A 16,394-nucleotide genomic window follows, 5' to 3' on the forward strand; every position below is an offset into this window, starting at 1 on the left:
AATTTTGATTTCTGTTTGTAGGCTAAGCTGTGCACACTTCAGTCCAGCGGTTAATGGCTAATAATTGGAGTTTTTAAAAGCTATTTCAATAAGAGTGACCCAAAATAGTGGACTTTTCCATGGCTCATTTCACATTTTTTAAAGCTGGAGAAATCTGTATATTTTCATGGTTATGATGGGAGATGTCTTGTTATGGTGGCTGTCAGGATTAGGGTTGTTCTGATTCCGATAACAATATCGGAAATACTCGCATCTCCAAAAAACACTAACTACGCGTCGCGGCAACACGGACAACAAGGGCTGTGATTGGTCCGCTCAAAACATAATTTCCGGCAGTTGCTTTTACTGGTCTTTCTCCCTGCAATACTGCCATTTTTAAAGCTTTTGTGGAGCGGTGCGAGTGTTTCAACAATGGATCAAGTCGAAGAGAGAATAACCGAGGAGGTTAGGAAATACCACACACACACACACAGCCACACACCCCTAGCGGCATGGCGGTGAATTGCAGAGCGGCGCATTCCCTCAACGCAGAACTTCAAATGGTCAGCAATGCAGAAGAATAAATCAGGCTTTAGAGCAGCGAAGAAGAACCACAGGACCCACTGCAGCAGCAAAGAATGGTGTCTGCATGACAGTTTTTCTCTGAATGTGATCGTTGCAATGCATTCCAGATTGCATTCCTAAAAGTTGAATACCATTTGAACCTCTCACATGTTTTTCCTCTTGAAGCTAGCTGTCATGCTTTCCTACCAACGCTATTGATGCCTTTGAATCTCTTGCGGCAGCATTTTCAGCGAACCTGGAGCTCATGTGACTTTTGGGGACTTTAACTATTGGATCCACACCAGTAAATGCAACACTGAAAATGTTTTTATCCACTTTAATGGTATTACAATCATTTACAACTGCTAGCTCGAATGCTAACTCAAATGCTAACCACCATGTTGTCTCTTTGTGAGGGTCTGTCAGCCAATGGCAAGCTGCTCTATAATCATGTGATGCTGCCTGAAGAGAGCGTAATATATATATAGAGAGATAGAGAGAGCCTGTGATGCAGCCTCTGTATTGTTCTTCTTTTAATGTTTAACAGTAAAACTCAGTAATCGTTAGAAAAACAACTTTAGGGTCACAGAGATGCTGTACATTATGATTCTGTTTTTTGAGTCAAATATGGGTCTAAAATAATTTGCTAGTCTGCACAGTCAGTCCAGAAAGTTCACACTGGTATCGGATAAATACTCAGTATCAGCGGATACACAACACCTTGGTACCTGAATTGTATCGGGAAGGAAAAAATGATATCGGAACATCCCTAGTCTGGATGCAGCCACTGTGAGGGACACATTTTGTTTATCGTGGATGTTACATGACAGGAGCTGCTACTGGAGGCTGCTCTTCTGTTGCTGCGTCTCAGTCATGTTTTGTGCTTCTTTCGTGGGATATGATTATTTTCAGCCACTGGCTGCGTTTTCAGGTTCCCAAGCTCAACCCCATAAAGCGGAAGTCCCCCTCTAACTCCGCAGCTCTAGTAGGTATTTCCAGGTCGAACAGACATCAGGCGTACTGCTAAGTTCACTTTCCTATAAAAATCTGAACTCCATAGGGACGTCTTTTGTTATTGTTATGACTGAGAGCCTCCTGGTGATGTGATATACATACTGTGAATTGAATGCCTTTAACAGTTAAGGTAAAACTTTTTTTTACTGAAAAATGGGGATAGAGATCAAAACCTAGTTGTGGCTTTTATGAAAGTTCAAAACTCAAAAACCATTTAGCTTATTGGTACGACTATCGAATCTCTCACGGTCTGATGTGTAAGATCATTTTATAAAGTGCATTAGTTCATGCAGGGAGAACAGAACATTAAAGCACTTCATCATTGTGCATCAAATCCAACCAAAATGTGGTGCCTTCAACTTCAAAAAAGAAACTCTAGCTTTGCTGGGAGTAGCATGCAATCAGAACACTTAATTCAGCTATAGGACAATTTTCGTTTTCATTTGCTTGTTTTCTGTGCTGAAAAGAGCACCCAAATGTTTAAGCTAGTCCTGTTAGTTAAAAATATTAAACCAGTGTAGAAATCTATGGTGGGACCAGCAGAATTAAAATCAGTTAAGGAGCTGAAAGATGTGATATGATGTGTACAAATGTGAACAAAAGATCCGTTTTTAACAAGAAACTTCAGTAAATTATCACAGTTCATTGCTAAAATGATTAAATTCATTTATCAAATTAGTTGGCGCAGGATTTACAAGTCGGTTAAACTGATTACCCATCATTTTTATAAACATGGGCTTGAAATCCCAGTCTATAATGCTCTTTTAAACTGTAATGAACCTCCTGCCAGTGGAGGCCGCTGTAGCTTCAGTTAATGGCCGTTGCCTTCCTGTCTGGCACTTCACGGAGGTAAACATGAGAAGCTCAGCGGTGGCTTAGCGGTTAGCGTGTAGTAGGAACAGTGCGGTATCATACTTTTTTAAAGAAGTAAATGGAAATAAAGTGGTATGTAAGCTTTGGAAGGTTGAACTCTAATCACTCTACTAACTACTCACCCGATGTGAAAAGAGGCCAAATATCAAAGCATGATGTTAATCTGCAAAAAAGAACGAAGGCTGGTGGCGCTAGCTTGTAATGTCAGCCTAGTTGTAGAGAGGATATTAGGCTAACATCACACCAGCTGACACTTTGACCCTATGAGGAACTTGTCTGTTTTCTAAGGATTTTGTCCTCTTTAGACTAGTCGGTTAAACGAAATTTAAATGAGCGTTTAGCCGAATGAGGAAATGTGTTGGTATTTCAGGAATACAAAATAGTCATAACTTTATCAACTTATCTTATTCCACCTTTGTTGTAAAAGTGTTGTCATCATTTTGTTTTCCCACCAAACAAAAGGAAAATATGAAATGCACCATTGATTAGGACTCAGGTCAGTAAGGAGTATTGATAAGGGTATATAGGTTAGTGCTGTACTGATAATCGAATCACAATTACATTTGTGATGTCAGACACGTAAAACAAAACTGCATACTAAGCTGCAATTAGTTTTGTTTAAATAGTCCTTGCAAGGTTTACAAAAATGCCTGCAGATAGGTTTTTAAGTTTACAACAGTGCAACTGTTGCACTTTGTAGAAGTGGCTTTATTTTCAGAGAAACTTCAGTTAATTTGAAATTAGTTCTGAAAAAAGCTCAAGTTTTGCATTAGTTATGCTAATATTTGCATGTATCTCCATCCCTACTAAATAAACCTACATCTGCTATGGTTTTTTTGTCTGTTGGTCCCATTGTGGGTATTCATTTTTACTTTAACCTGTTTCCCTATTTTTGGATAAAGATTTTCTGTGTTCGGTTTTGTTGGTTGTTTGTAGATGTTATGTTATTTTGCCCTCTTAGTATCTGAATTATTGTTTGCCTGTTTTGTCGTTATTAGGTTCCTATGTTTGTGTTATTTTGTCCATTTTTTAAGTGCCCTCTCAAACTTATTACGCTGATTTTAATTTGCTGAGGTTTTGTCCTTTTGCATGAATTATCTAAAACTGTATATACTGTATCTGAGCTCCCAGGGACACCTTAAAGTTGTTAACAGCATCTAAATCTGCAGCATTTTAAGAGGAAAATCAGAAAAACCTTTCCATATGGATCATTATCGTGCGTCCTATTTGCCCCACGACAGCGATACAGCGTGGTCACTCGGCAGATTCCAATCTCCTTCATGTAATAGAGGTGACATGTGGGAGCTTCTCTGTGTTTCCCAGCGGCATGCACATCTCTATAGCTAATCCAAAGTCAATTCAGGGCAGCACCAGTCCCTCTGTTCCCTCCTTAATCTGTTTCGCTTCCATATCCCTTTTGTGTACCTTGATTGCTCTTCAAATTGCTTTCTTGTGCCACGTTTCATACCATCAAAAATTAAACCCCTGGTGCAGGAGGTTGCTGTAAGAAGCCCTCCACTGTCAAAATATGTGCCTGGTCATTCGTGACTGTTTCCTCTCCCCGCTCGAAAGCCCTCAACCCCCGAGCACCAATATTGCATTGCTCTCATTAGATTGGAGTGTGTGTAAATGTGTGTACGGGAACTTCTATAGGAGTTTTTGTACAAAGTGTGAGGTTGGGTAATATTTGAATTAGTTTTTGATACACATTAAAGTCTTTTTATGTGCACTTTATCTTTTCATCCACTGGTTAGGTCTGGGAGGATGCGACTTTGTCCCAAAAAATGTATTTCTCATTCTCATATGGGTGCTAATGTGATTTATATTGTAATTCTTTAAAATCTTCATTGGATGGTTTCAATTACTGTAGTTTTTTCCTTCGTAAACCAAAAGTAAAATCATGCAATATAAGAGAGAATATCACAAGTGATATTTGCCGAAACAATGTCCATCACATATTAGTCAGTCTTTTCTTTTTTATCATCCATATTGTCCATCAACACTAAATTGCAACACTCAGGTGACCCATCCCCAAAAATGTACTTTGTTTGTGATCATCTGTCAGGAAATCATAGCTAATGCCATCATGGCTAACATTTGATATCAGTGTGGGCGTCAGGGAAGGAATATCAAACAGTCTTTTATGGCAAGATCAGAATCTTATTAAGGACTGAATGGGAATGTCTCTAAAAGGACCTGTGTGCTGCAGTTATCATCTGGAAGTTTCTATGTATATTGATCCTACACAAAAAAGTACTTTTTTCCACAGTTTAACTGATTTACCTGTGTGAAGGCATCCAATATCACAATTTATTTCCTAGCCAGATGAAGGCAGACAAGAATCTTGTATCTTCAGTCTTGTACTGAACTAAGAGGCTAGCTAAGCCCCTTTAACATGTAAAATTCTTCATTTTGTCATAAACATGCTTTTGATTTAAACAGTGATATACTAACTTAGTGACTGTGTCGCTTTATTTAGCGAGTTTTCAGGCCCCTCAACTCTTCCAAAAAAGCAACTGGCAACAAATCTAACGATTTTTTTTCTGGTGTTACTGGAGACTTTTGGAGACTCTGACATGAAAGCATACATCGTTGTTGCTCCTCTCAGTAAGCAGTGGGTGCAGCCGTGGGCCCCTCTCCGTCCCAAAGCACTCACAGGTAGCTCTAAGCTGCAGTCAAAGCAGGAGATTTTCAACCCTCCATGTCCAGACTGCAGATTAACCATGCTGTGAAGGCGCCTAGACAGTTTTTCTGTTGTCTCCCTCTGGTCCATTTAGATTGTTAATGTAGGTTGTATACAAACAAACAAAAAAACATATTGAGGATCTTTTTTACTCACTTATTGTCTCTCTCATCACATTATTCCCATCTCCTACAGCATCCATTACAATTAAATGCATACGGACAGTTATGCAAATTATTTAGTGACTTACGGTGATTTTTCGCACAGCCAATAGCTACTTCCCTTACTGGGGAGTTAGCAACACTGGATATACTATCAACAAAGAAAACCTTGTAGGGTAAGCGACCAAGCCTATGCTACAAAACTGCTCTTTTATGTGGACCACTGTAGTAAGCTCCTGTTTGAGTGCCAATTTTCTTTCCTCCATCCTTTGTTGTTATTTAACCCACCTTTTAAAAGCCAAACTGGTACCAAATAAAGAACAGTTTGAGAGCCAAACAACGAGCTCTACTGAGCTGAGCCAAGTGATATAGATGTCTTAAAAGAGGTTGATTTCCCGTCACAATGAGCAGGACTGGACAGACATAAGCTGTGGAAGTACGGGCAAGATCAGAGTTTACTGTGCTAGACTGTGACAATCTGTATGGACACAAAGCTCAAGAGTGAAAATGTTATCATTCAGGCCTTTTTGGTAGCGTTTCTTTATGCAGAAATCCCTTCTTGCCCTCAATGGGAACAACCTTGCAAAGCATTTGGACTCCATGTCTGTCATAAGGCAAGTCCATCTTGGAAAGCTTCAATTCAAACTGTTTGTGCCAAACTGAGCACTGCTCAGACCATAGCATGAGAAGAACAAGACAGTAGCTAAGGGCTGAGTTTAGCTGTACTTGAAGCCTTAAGCATTTGCTTCTGCCAGTGTAACATCTGGAAATATATGTAGCTATCATGTAGCGGCAGTTTAAATACTAAAAGTTTGTCATGATGTAAAAGATGTTTTCACTCTTCTCCTGACCTGCCTCGGCATGAGTTTGCGATCGTTACTGGTGGCTTGAGTTGTAGTGTAAGCTTGTGTAGACTGGCTGCTAACACTGTAGCAGTTAGCTGAAATGCAGCTGTAGAAAAGGCTGTTTTATCAGAATTACTCCACATCACTTTATTTTAAAAAGAGCAGAGAGTCACACTGAAAGCTTCTCTTGGTGGAGAAGACATTTTTGCTGTTCTCCTGACTGGCATCGGCATAATTTCAATCCACACCATAATCCATTGTATTATTTTGTTGGTTAACTAATAATCAAGCCTGAAACCCATATCAAGGTTAAAAGGGTGTATGCTCCACTTTGTGTAGATGGCAGCTGTTATTTTTTCCTAAATAAACTGTGAATGTTCTTAATGAAATCTCACAAGCTACTTTGCTAACTATCTGGACTGCTCACAGAGAGATGGTTATATGAAATTGAACCAAAAACCTGCCACTGGTTATCTTCTCTCAGTTAGGATGAAACATTTTATTGATTTATCAGCTCAGATAGACTGATGGGGGGTGAGTCAGAGTTAAAGCTTTATTTATAACCCTGGAAGACTCAAGGCTTAGAGAAAACAAAGCACAAATTGTCTCATTCAGCCGCTCTATGCACATGGTGACTGCTGTTTTGTAAGCAGATACAGTGTCACAATTATTAATCCTGAAAAAACTTATCATTTCTAAAAATACTTACGTTATTTATTTCCCAAATCTACCTGTAATTATTGAGTTTAGGTCACTGGATCTGGTTTTAATTCAGATTTTACCAGCAAAACTATGCCATGGTTTTAATTTGACTATTTGATGTGATTTCATTTCCACCAGAATTCATACTCTCTGTTATTATTTCTGCTTTTGTGTATGTATGTGTGCATGGCGAGGGCCTCTGGGTTAATTTTCTCTGCAGGAATGTAAGTGGCAAATGTGACGCCAACGTGAGCAATGTGCTCTTGGCGGCTCAGGGCGGAAATGTGAAAGGAGAGATTGGAAGTGCTCCAGGAGTGAGTGCTTGAAATTACTGACAGAAGAGGTTCAGTAACCTTTTGCAGCCTGTCAGAATCAATTAGGCAGTGAAAGGATTTCTAAAGATACTGATGATTGAATGAAAAATGAACTTTACTATCAAAGGATGAATAGGAACTGACTGAGGTTCATCGTGTCGCAGATTGAACACCAAATTATCTCTCAGATTTAGAGTCTCCTCTCTGTAATTCAACAAATTGTCACTGTTTTGATTTACGCTGCTGGAAAAATGAATGAAATGTTAGCTCATTTGCAGCTATTTACAGAATTCTTTGGTAGTACTTTTAGTCATAAGACCATTTCAAACACATTCAGGATATAAGGGCAGAAATAAGGCTTGTCTGAGATAGAGTCCCTTGTTTATCAGAGCATCTTTCTCTGGATCTTGCCCTAAACGCTATATTTAACTTCCTGTGCTGATTCACAATTCAAAACACAAGCTGCTGTTAAGACTCTCAAAGTAAATTATTAGGGGAAGCAAAGAGTTCCTTATCCAATTTAGATGGACCAAGCCCAGAAATTTGATTTAGCAGTAAAATAGAATGACGCAAATGAAATTACAAGACGTTTGTTCTTTCTTTCAAACAGAGGACGATCAGATGAGCAGCGGCGAGGGGGCCGAGGGTGACGGCGGAGGTGGCAGAGGCAATTCCAAATCAAGCCCGGCGATGGAGAAGGACGACAACAACAATGACGAGTACGAAAACTATGACGAACTCGTGGCCAAGTCGCTCCTGAACCTGGGAAAGATCGCGGAGGATGCCGCCAACCGAGCCATGACAGAGTCCGAGATGAACAGCAACTCGTCAAACAGCGCTGAGGAGGAAGAGGAGGAGGAGGAAGACGATGAGGAGGACGATGAGGAGGATGAAGAGGAAGAGGAGGAAGAGGAAGAAGAGGAGGAGGAGGAAGAGGAGGAAGAAGAAGGGGAAGGGGATGAATCACAGAGGGGGGAATTGAGTTTGGACGTTGATAGTGATGTGGTTCGGGAGACTGTGGACTCTCTAAAGTTGCTGGCCCAAGGTCACGGTGCTGTGCTGTCTGACAATTTAGATGGACAGGAATTTGATGACAGTACAGCTGAGAACGGGGGCGAGAATGACTGCAACCACAATGGTGGAAATGCACACAATGGTGGTAATGGACAAATTAAGATCACCAGTAACGGACAAATAGAAAACAGCGATGAGGAAGTGTGTTTAAGCAGTCTGGAGTGCCTACGAAACCAATGCTTTGATCTGGCTCGCAAACTAAGCGAAACAAAGTCCAGCGACCGCAATGGTCCAACCCAGCAAAATCATTTTTCATGTGGCGATCCCAATCAACAAGCGCAGCATCACTCCTACGCTGACTTCCACCACAGCCAAGATGACAGGCGGACACTTGATAGGAACTATTCTGACATGGACAATCTCATGAAGCTGGAGGAGCAGCTGAGCCCACGCTCCAAGGCCTTCTCTAGTTGTGCACAGGACGACCGATACCACACCAACCACCGGGACTTTGATGAAGATACGACCTCCGTGACGTCAGACCGATCAGAAGAGGTATTTGACATGACAAAGGGTAATCTGTCTCTGTTGGAGAAGGCCATCGCATTAGAGTCGGAGCGTGCCAAGGCAATGCGGGATAAAATGGCGGCCGAGGCTGCCAGGAGAGACGGGGTGAGGTACAGCCATGAAGACCATGGCCATCGGAATGGATACGGTGTGGAGCGTAAAGCCAGGCTTCCTGATGGTATGAAGAAACCTTTCTACCATAAAGGTGAGTGATGCTTTCAAACATTGACACGCTCAGATGCACAGCCAAACCTCCTCCTGAATCCATATCTGCACGAGTGTAGACATGTTTACCTCATTTAACAAGCCCAGGTAAAATGTTTGTCTGGCTCTGTATTCTGTCTCTCCCGTTCTGCCGACTAGACGGCCTACATGCATTCTGGGAACCTCAGTATAACCCCAGGACAAGCTTTTTTAGCCAATTTGGAAATTCGCATCTCGGTAGCAGCGGGAGCGGCAGCAGCAGCTTATGTTGTTAAAATAGGCCAGCATGGAAACATCAGAGGGTAGGCTTGTCAGGCATAAGTAATGGCAATCTGCACGGCCTGTTAGGACCGCAAATCTCATCCCTGCGATGCAGCTCGGGGTAAAGCTGCCTATTTTTAACCCTGCGCAAGCACTCCTCCAGAGAGGAAGCTACAAACAGTGGCCTTCTGCATTCAGAGAGGATTCATCCTTCTGAAAATATGCATATCAGATCAATCATATACCACAGAGACTAGTATATTCTATCAATGGTGATTGTTGTACACTGTCCTGGAAGTGCTGGATGTGTTTAATACACACAGAGTGGAATTTCAGGTCAGATATAAGATCTGTTGTTTAGCTCATACTCTAATGCTATCCTTTACTACAACATTGTTCAGACATGGTGAGGTTAAATGATTTCCTCTCATACAGAAGATTTCATATGAGACCAACAAATAAGAGCATGCTAATTCGCAGCAGGGGTGATATTACACCTTAAATGCCACACAACTCACAGCCAGTATATATTGCCACTTAAATGCCACACAAATGTTAATTTCAAGAGCCTTGCACGGCCCCTGTGTCTAGCTAATGTTGGAATAATGAGAGGATGCGAGACAGTTGCATCACGATAACATCTTTCCTCAGGCGAGATAGTAGCAGACACTCGTTGACCAGGGTTCCTGCGTGATTCATAACACAGGGCACGGTGAGGGAGGGGGAGTGGGTGATGGAAGATGGGGGGGTTCAGAGAAGAGGCCAGCTCCATAAGAGAAGCATGAGGCCGAGATGAAAATTGAACAGTATCAGAATGACCGATAACGAACGACAGGCCTACTGACTGCACATTAATTATCCAGAGATGGTATGGTAATGGGGGCCATTTGCTATGCAAAGCACAGACCGTCCCCAGCCACAATCAATATCCCCTGCTTTCTAATATGCCTTCCACTTGGCTGCCTCCACTCTCAATGGAAGCAAGGCAGGCAGAACCAAAGCATCATGTATGTGAGCGTGTGCGTTTGTGCACGTGCAAATGGTGAAATTATTTCTGACATGCTGTTCAAACAGCAACACTCAGTGCAATAATGTCCCCGAAAAGGAGCCATTATTGAGAAGTCACATGATGCATGCAAACACAGTTCTTTATCAATGTGAAATTTCTCTGATGCCATATGTGACTTTGCAGTATTGTTCCAAACTCATATGACCTCAACATGACATAGACAAATGAGTGCCATGGAGGATAATGAGGTCTACGTTCCTCAGATGAATGAGACATGAGATTTCATTTGGTGACTCATTTGTAAATGTATGAATACGTGTGCTCCAGTCCACCTCTGAATTTTGTCCTCTCCCAATCCTCCTACTCCCGCCACATGATTATTCTTATGGCTGTACCCCATAAAAACTCCTTTTTTTAGTTTGCCAGTTAATTTGTTAGGAAAAGCAGCTGATACCAGCCTCACGTTAGATTTGCCTAAATGTTGAATTCAATCTTGCACAAACTATTGTTTACTTTAAAGGTTAGTCATGGAACTCTGAGCTTTTTCAAACTAATCTGTTTGTATTTTTTACCTGGCACTCATGATTTAGGTATTTTTGTAATTTTTGGCCTGTGCAAATGGTTAAATGAGATCTTAACACCAAGCAGGAAGCAGTAAAGACTCAACTCTGAGAGGCCGTTGTTGAGTGATGTTACTTTAAACGGGATTAGTATCATAAATACTATTGCCATAAAATCCAGAATTTATTGTCCTTGAACATGAGCTGCAGTCTGTTTTTGCAGTCTCTCAAGGAGAAAAATCCTCCTCCTGCATGGTTCATTTAACGGAGTTCAGCAAAGTTTAAAATATGAAGTTTCTGTGTAGCTTTAAGTACACAATCAATGAGGGAGAAAAGCTGTTAAAAAGTGCGGCCAAACCCTGCTGGTCTGTGTCATTGTGTATTCAACATTCTGAGCATTGAAGTGGTCTTTACATTACACAATGAACAGGGCAGATTTTCGATGCATAGGTCATATGAAGCATGGGACAGAAGCAGCTGCATGAACTTACTGTAATGATGCTGCATGTCCCAGAGATTTACACTGGTATACCAGTCACCCTGTTACACTAGTTATAGCCAACATTAGGCAAAAAAGTTGGATATTAAAAGTTTGTAGACAGGATTTTACTGGACCTTTTTTCATTGTATACTAAGAATAGTAACAGATTTATGTACAGGTGTCAGTGATGTTGTCTAGATGGCACATGACCTACTGTTTGTCTGCCTTTGAATGTGACTACTGTCATTCTGTAGCCAAGTTTATGGCCTAAAAGCTACAATAACCAAAAATCAGAAATTATACACTTTAAAGGTCTTTAATCTGCTCACAATCTGACAATTAACTGGGTGGAGGAATATCTTGAGAACTTTGATTCACCACTGAACATGATGTTGCTCCACATTCTTAGGTCCCATTGTAGGTGCCGTCAAGGGTGTAGCTAGGGATTTCGAGGCCCCCAGAAAGAATATTACACAGGATCCCCCCTTAACCGGATATTTTAACAAATATCTATGCATTTAAATGTATTTTTGAACCACAATTTCCCTGTTTATGAGCAGTATTACTATGGTTGATTTGGTTACATTAAATTTTCCTGCATTATTTTGCAGCCCTGGATTAAACCATTCAGGACTTTTTTTTTCATTTGGGCATTTTTTAGGGAGGAGCAGGGCCCCCAGTATTGTAATTTTACTGCATTTGATACAAATTTCAGTCTGTTGACTGATTCATCTAGTGGCTTTTGACTCACAATGATGATAATTACTAAGATAAAATAAACTTTCTGCTTTCTCTTTTAGTGTACTGCTGTTAGACATTTTATTTGTATGTTTACTCGTTGTTTGTCTGTAACTTTGACTGTGCTGCTGCTGTCTTAGCCAGGACACTCTTGGAACAGAGACTTTTAATCTCAATGAGTTTGTCTCCTGGTTAAATAAAGGTTAAACTTTAAAAAATAAAAATAAAAAATAGAAACACACTTCTCAAGGGCCCCTCCCTACTGTGGGCCCTGGTAATCAGTACCCTTTCCCCCCTGCACTACACCCATGGGTGCCGTTGACACCAACCCAAGCAGGCCTGACGGTGAAGGGCAGTCATTGCAAGGTTCCTGATGGCCTTGTAAGCATGAAGATGTGCAGTCTGTTCCTCACTGTCTGATCAGAGATCTGTCTGTGGTACCGTTGTGCAAATCTAGACTTTAAATCTCTGAAAGAAAGCCCACAGTTCCTCAGTGAAGCAAGGGTGGGGACCTGGTCTTCCTGGGGTGTTGTCCTCCTGGGACGCCCACTTCATGGTCTGCCTTTAACTTCACCGGTCTTACTGAACTTAGTCCTTACTCTGAAAATGGCACTGGGGCTAACGCCAAACTATGCTGCCACTCTGAGTACCAGTAACGCAGCTTCCAGTTTAGACTATTTGCGATCCTTTGAGCAGCGAAATAAGAAGCCCTCTGGGCATTTTCTGAGGTTGTGGCCAGGTCCACCATTCATGTTTTCTGGCAGATGTAGTCCTCACCCTTTGGTCAGAAAAAATCTTTTTCCTTTGTCCTCTGCATGAATTCTGTATGCTTTGCTATCAGACCAGATAACTCCAGATAGCTGTCATCATATTTTCTCAGTTTAGCTGGTTTGGGCCTAGCAAAACCTGATAAAGTGGACGCACTTAAATATTTATCCATTGTTGCTAGCTGGACCTGCACACCAAAGTGACTAGTGTGTGACGAGTGATAGATTTACATGACACAATCATGTTTGAGTTTATATTGTCCCAAAGCTGACTTATGTGGGAGTCACTGGATTAGTATGGATGTTTTTATGGCGCTGTGGTTCCTATATGTATTTATTTGCTTTTTAATGACATGGCATTGCTTTAATAATTCATCCTGAATTATTTTGTGGACTCCCAGGGGCCCCTGGACTCCAGTTTGAGAACCACTGTGTTAGACATCAGTCAAAAACCTCTGATGGATATTTGCATAAGTAACACTCACCTGTAAAACTTTAATCAGTTGTCTGACTCTGTCACGAGATAAAAGCTGCTCCTTGTCTACTCAGTCAAGATAAGGGTGTCTGTCACTTTAGTGCATTAGACAAACAGATACAAAACTGTTCTCTTGTAAATGTGTTTCAAAAAGATATTAAAGTCTATTATTCCTCCCTAATTCTCCTTTAAACTCCACTCTACTGCAGCTATTGTGTGCTGGCTGTAAGATGAATCTCTGACCTTGTTTGGAGGCCAAACAGTTTTAAAGACGGACGGTTACGTCTGCAGAAACAATGCCAGTTGGCACGGGTGGGCATCGCTGCTTTTTGGTTGTAACATTATCTGATTTGGGTTTGGAAGAAATAGGAGAGCTGGGTTTTTGGAAGAGAAAGACAATCTCATCTAGTGTGTGTGTGTGTGTGTGTGTGTGTGTGTGTTTGTTTGTTCAAGAGTGTGTAAAGTTTTTTGACCCTCACTGTCACACTCATCTCAGCCTAATGTGCTCTAATGAAGACATGTTTGATAAATTCTTAATTGGATAAAACTTCATGATGAAGAACTCTGATGAAGGTCACTAACATGAGAGTTTATCACGGTAAACTAACTTCATAATCAAGAGATTTCTTATCGTTATTTACTGCGTCTTTGTCCTTGTCAGTCTTCACTCCATGATGCTGATATAAAATAGTTAATTATTTTATCTTTTTCATTATTTTTTCACAATATCATGCTCTTTTAACGAATATTTGTCAAATGTAATTGATAGAACTGCTGCACCCAAAATTGCTGCTGGTTTTAAAAAAGTTACCAAATTCTTTAGCTTTAATTGTTAACAGTGCATTAATGCAATCTCAAAATGTTAAAATTAGAGGTACTACTGGCCTTGCTGTTGGGCACCTTATTTACAAAGGCTAAAACATATGGACAACTTGGGTGCAGGTCTAGCTTGTGGCTTCCCTCCCGTAACTTTGCCAATGGACTGGCCAGATTCCAACACTGCCATTGAGTAGATCCATCCATCCTACATCCATCTTCTTCCGCTTATCCAGGGTTGGGTCGCGGTGGCAGCAGGTTAAGCAAGTCAACCCAGACATCCCTCTGCCCCGAAACAATTTCTAGTTCCTCTTAGGGATTTCAAGGCGCTCCCAGGCCAGATGGGATATATCATCCCTCCAGTGAGTTCTGGGTCTGCCTCAGGGTCTCCCCCCAGTAGGACCTGCCCGGAAGACCTCCACAGGAAGATGACTGGATCCATCTTACTAAGTTCCAATCTGCAATGACTCGGCCCGAACTGAAAACAGGCAGACTAATTAATGTCTTGCATCTGTGTGTAAAACAGCCCCAGAACATCTTTGATGCAAAATATTTCAACTTTACAGGAACTCTGGTCCGTTTTTCCGGTCAGTCCGGTTTGTTTGGAGTGGTGTGAAAGCTGTCACCAATTCTGGTGTGGACCAAACAAGCGAATTCTGGTCCGCTTGAAAAAGGGGGTCTCAGTCCGTGTCCAAACGAACCCTGGTGCATTTTAACTTGGCACCTCAGATGGATGTGTGAAACACATCCATCTGGTAAACCTTCCATAGATGGCCTTTGGGAAAGGGCAGAGCCTTTGAAAAAAAAAAAAAAACTCGGAGGGTGATTGGATGAGTGTTCTGTCTGTCACATCATTTCGGACCAATCAGAGCAACAAAACATGTGACGTAGCCCCTACTGAGGAGTAAACTCCATATTCTTACGCTTTAGCAGAATCCATGCTAATCTCTTCCCCCATAATTGCACCAACCTCTTCTGCTTGCTTACGTCACGACTCCATCACACCCAAAAGTACTGCCCCTCGACGCTGATTGGTACCATCACTCTCTAACCGGGCCCAAACTGTTTAGATGGGAGCTTTGCAAGATGGATTTGCCAGTGATAAAGACGGAAACAGGTGAATCTATCAGTTTTGCAAGGTGAGGTGTATTTCATTAGAGGTGTGAAACAGTGTTGATTTTGGCTGCTATTTTTAATTTTAGTTTTAGTCTTTTAATGAAATGAATTTTAGTTTTTTCACATTTTAGTCCATAAAAAGTTCTCACATTTTAGTCTTTACTTTTAGTACAAGCATTTATTTTCTTTCCTGAATTTGGTACCAAATCATAGTAGTGTGTTCTCTGCACTCTGCCAAACCTGGGGTCCCTGCTTCTACAGATGAGAGGCAGAATAGCTACAGCTGCGTTGCATTTTGACAGATTTACCCACAGTGGAGAAATATCACACATTTTGAATGTCCGACAAAAACTAAATTACATTTTAGCCTAGTTTTAGTCATTTTGACAAAAACTAAACTTAGTTTTTATTAGATTTAGTCATCACAGATCTATTTTTGTTAGTCTTAATCTAGTTTTTGTCATGAAAAAAAGGCTGTTGACGAACATTTTTAGTCATAGTTTTAGTCGACGAAATTAACACTGGTGTAAGCAAAGCGGACCAACTTGTGAACCAAAAGCAGGAAGTGGCATGAAGTGTCATGATTAATGGATTTATATGTGTTTAAATACACTCAAATACATGCCAGTAGCAACACGTCGTAGTCTCTTGCTCACATGTTGGCTCGCCTTTTTCTCAGTGCTGATTTAATCGTCTTATGTACAGAACGACATGCTGGACAGTTCACCGCCTTGCTGGCTGCTCAAAATGACCCAATGTAAAAGCATTCTCATTCTCGACCCCATGTTTCCTGTCTCTCTTCAGCTGTCCTACCTAAATAAAGGCAAAAAGCCCCGAAAACATTCTTCACACTAAAAAAACAGTAACATCTTAATACATTTCTTCTTACAGATGCTTCACGTGCAGACAAGAAGGAAAGTCGGTGTCCGACGCCTGGCTGTGATGGCACGGGTCATGTGACAGGCCTGTACCCCCACCATCGGAGCCTTTCGGGCTGTCCGCACAAAGACAGGGTGCCACCAGAAAGTAAGCTCTCCAGTCCAGCTCTGGTTCTCCTAAATCTGTGGTTTTTGTGTTCCTTGATGTTCAGGAGCATGTGTCGTTGCTCTGTGTGCTGTCTTTGTGCTGTCGTCGTCCGTTTGTGGTTGATATTTCAGCAGGGTGGGAAGCTGTAAGGGGGTCAGTGGGTTTTGCATGGGGCCATGATTGTGCCTAGTGATTGCCTGCTTATTGTGCTGTGGTGATGAGGTG

The 16,394-nt window shown here is 41.4% G+C and overlaps 1 protein-coding gene across 1 annotated transcript in view; it reads left to right on the forward strand.

Annotated features, from left to right (window-relative positions):
* The window catches only part of myt1lb (myelin transcription factor 1-like, b), a 251,762-nt gene that overhangs the window by 168,861 nt on the left and 66,507 nt on the right, over window positions 1–16,394 (forward strand). Inside the window, exons 6-7 of the mRNA XM_041812908.1 lie at window positions 7,746–8,921; window positions 16,035–16,169. Of these exons, the coding sequence (XP_041668842.1) occupies window positions 7,746–8,921; window positions 16,035–16,169 (1,311 nt within the window). The remainder of the gene's footprint in view (window positions 1–7,745; window positions 8,922–16,034; window positions 16,170–16,394) is intronic.

Source organism: Cheilinus undulatus, linkage group 18 (assembly GCF_018320785.1).
Source record: "Cheilinus undulatus linkage group 18, ASM1832078v1, whole genome shotgun sequence".
Classification (NCBI taxonomy): domain Eukaryota; kingdom Metazoa; phylum Chordata; class Actinopteri; order Labriformes; family Labridae; genus Cheilinus; species Cheilinus undulatus.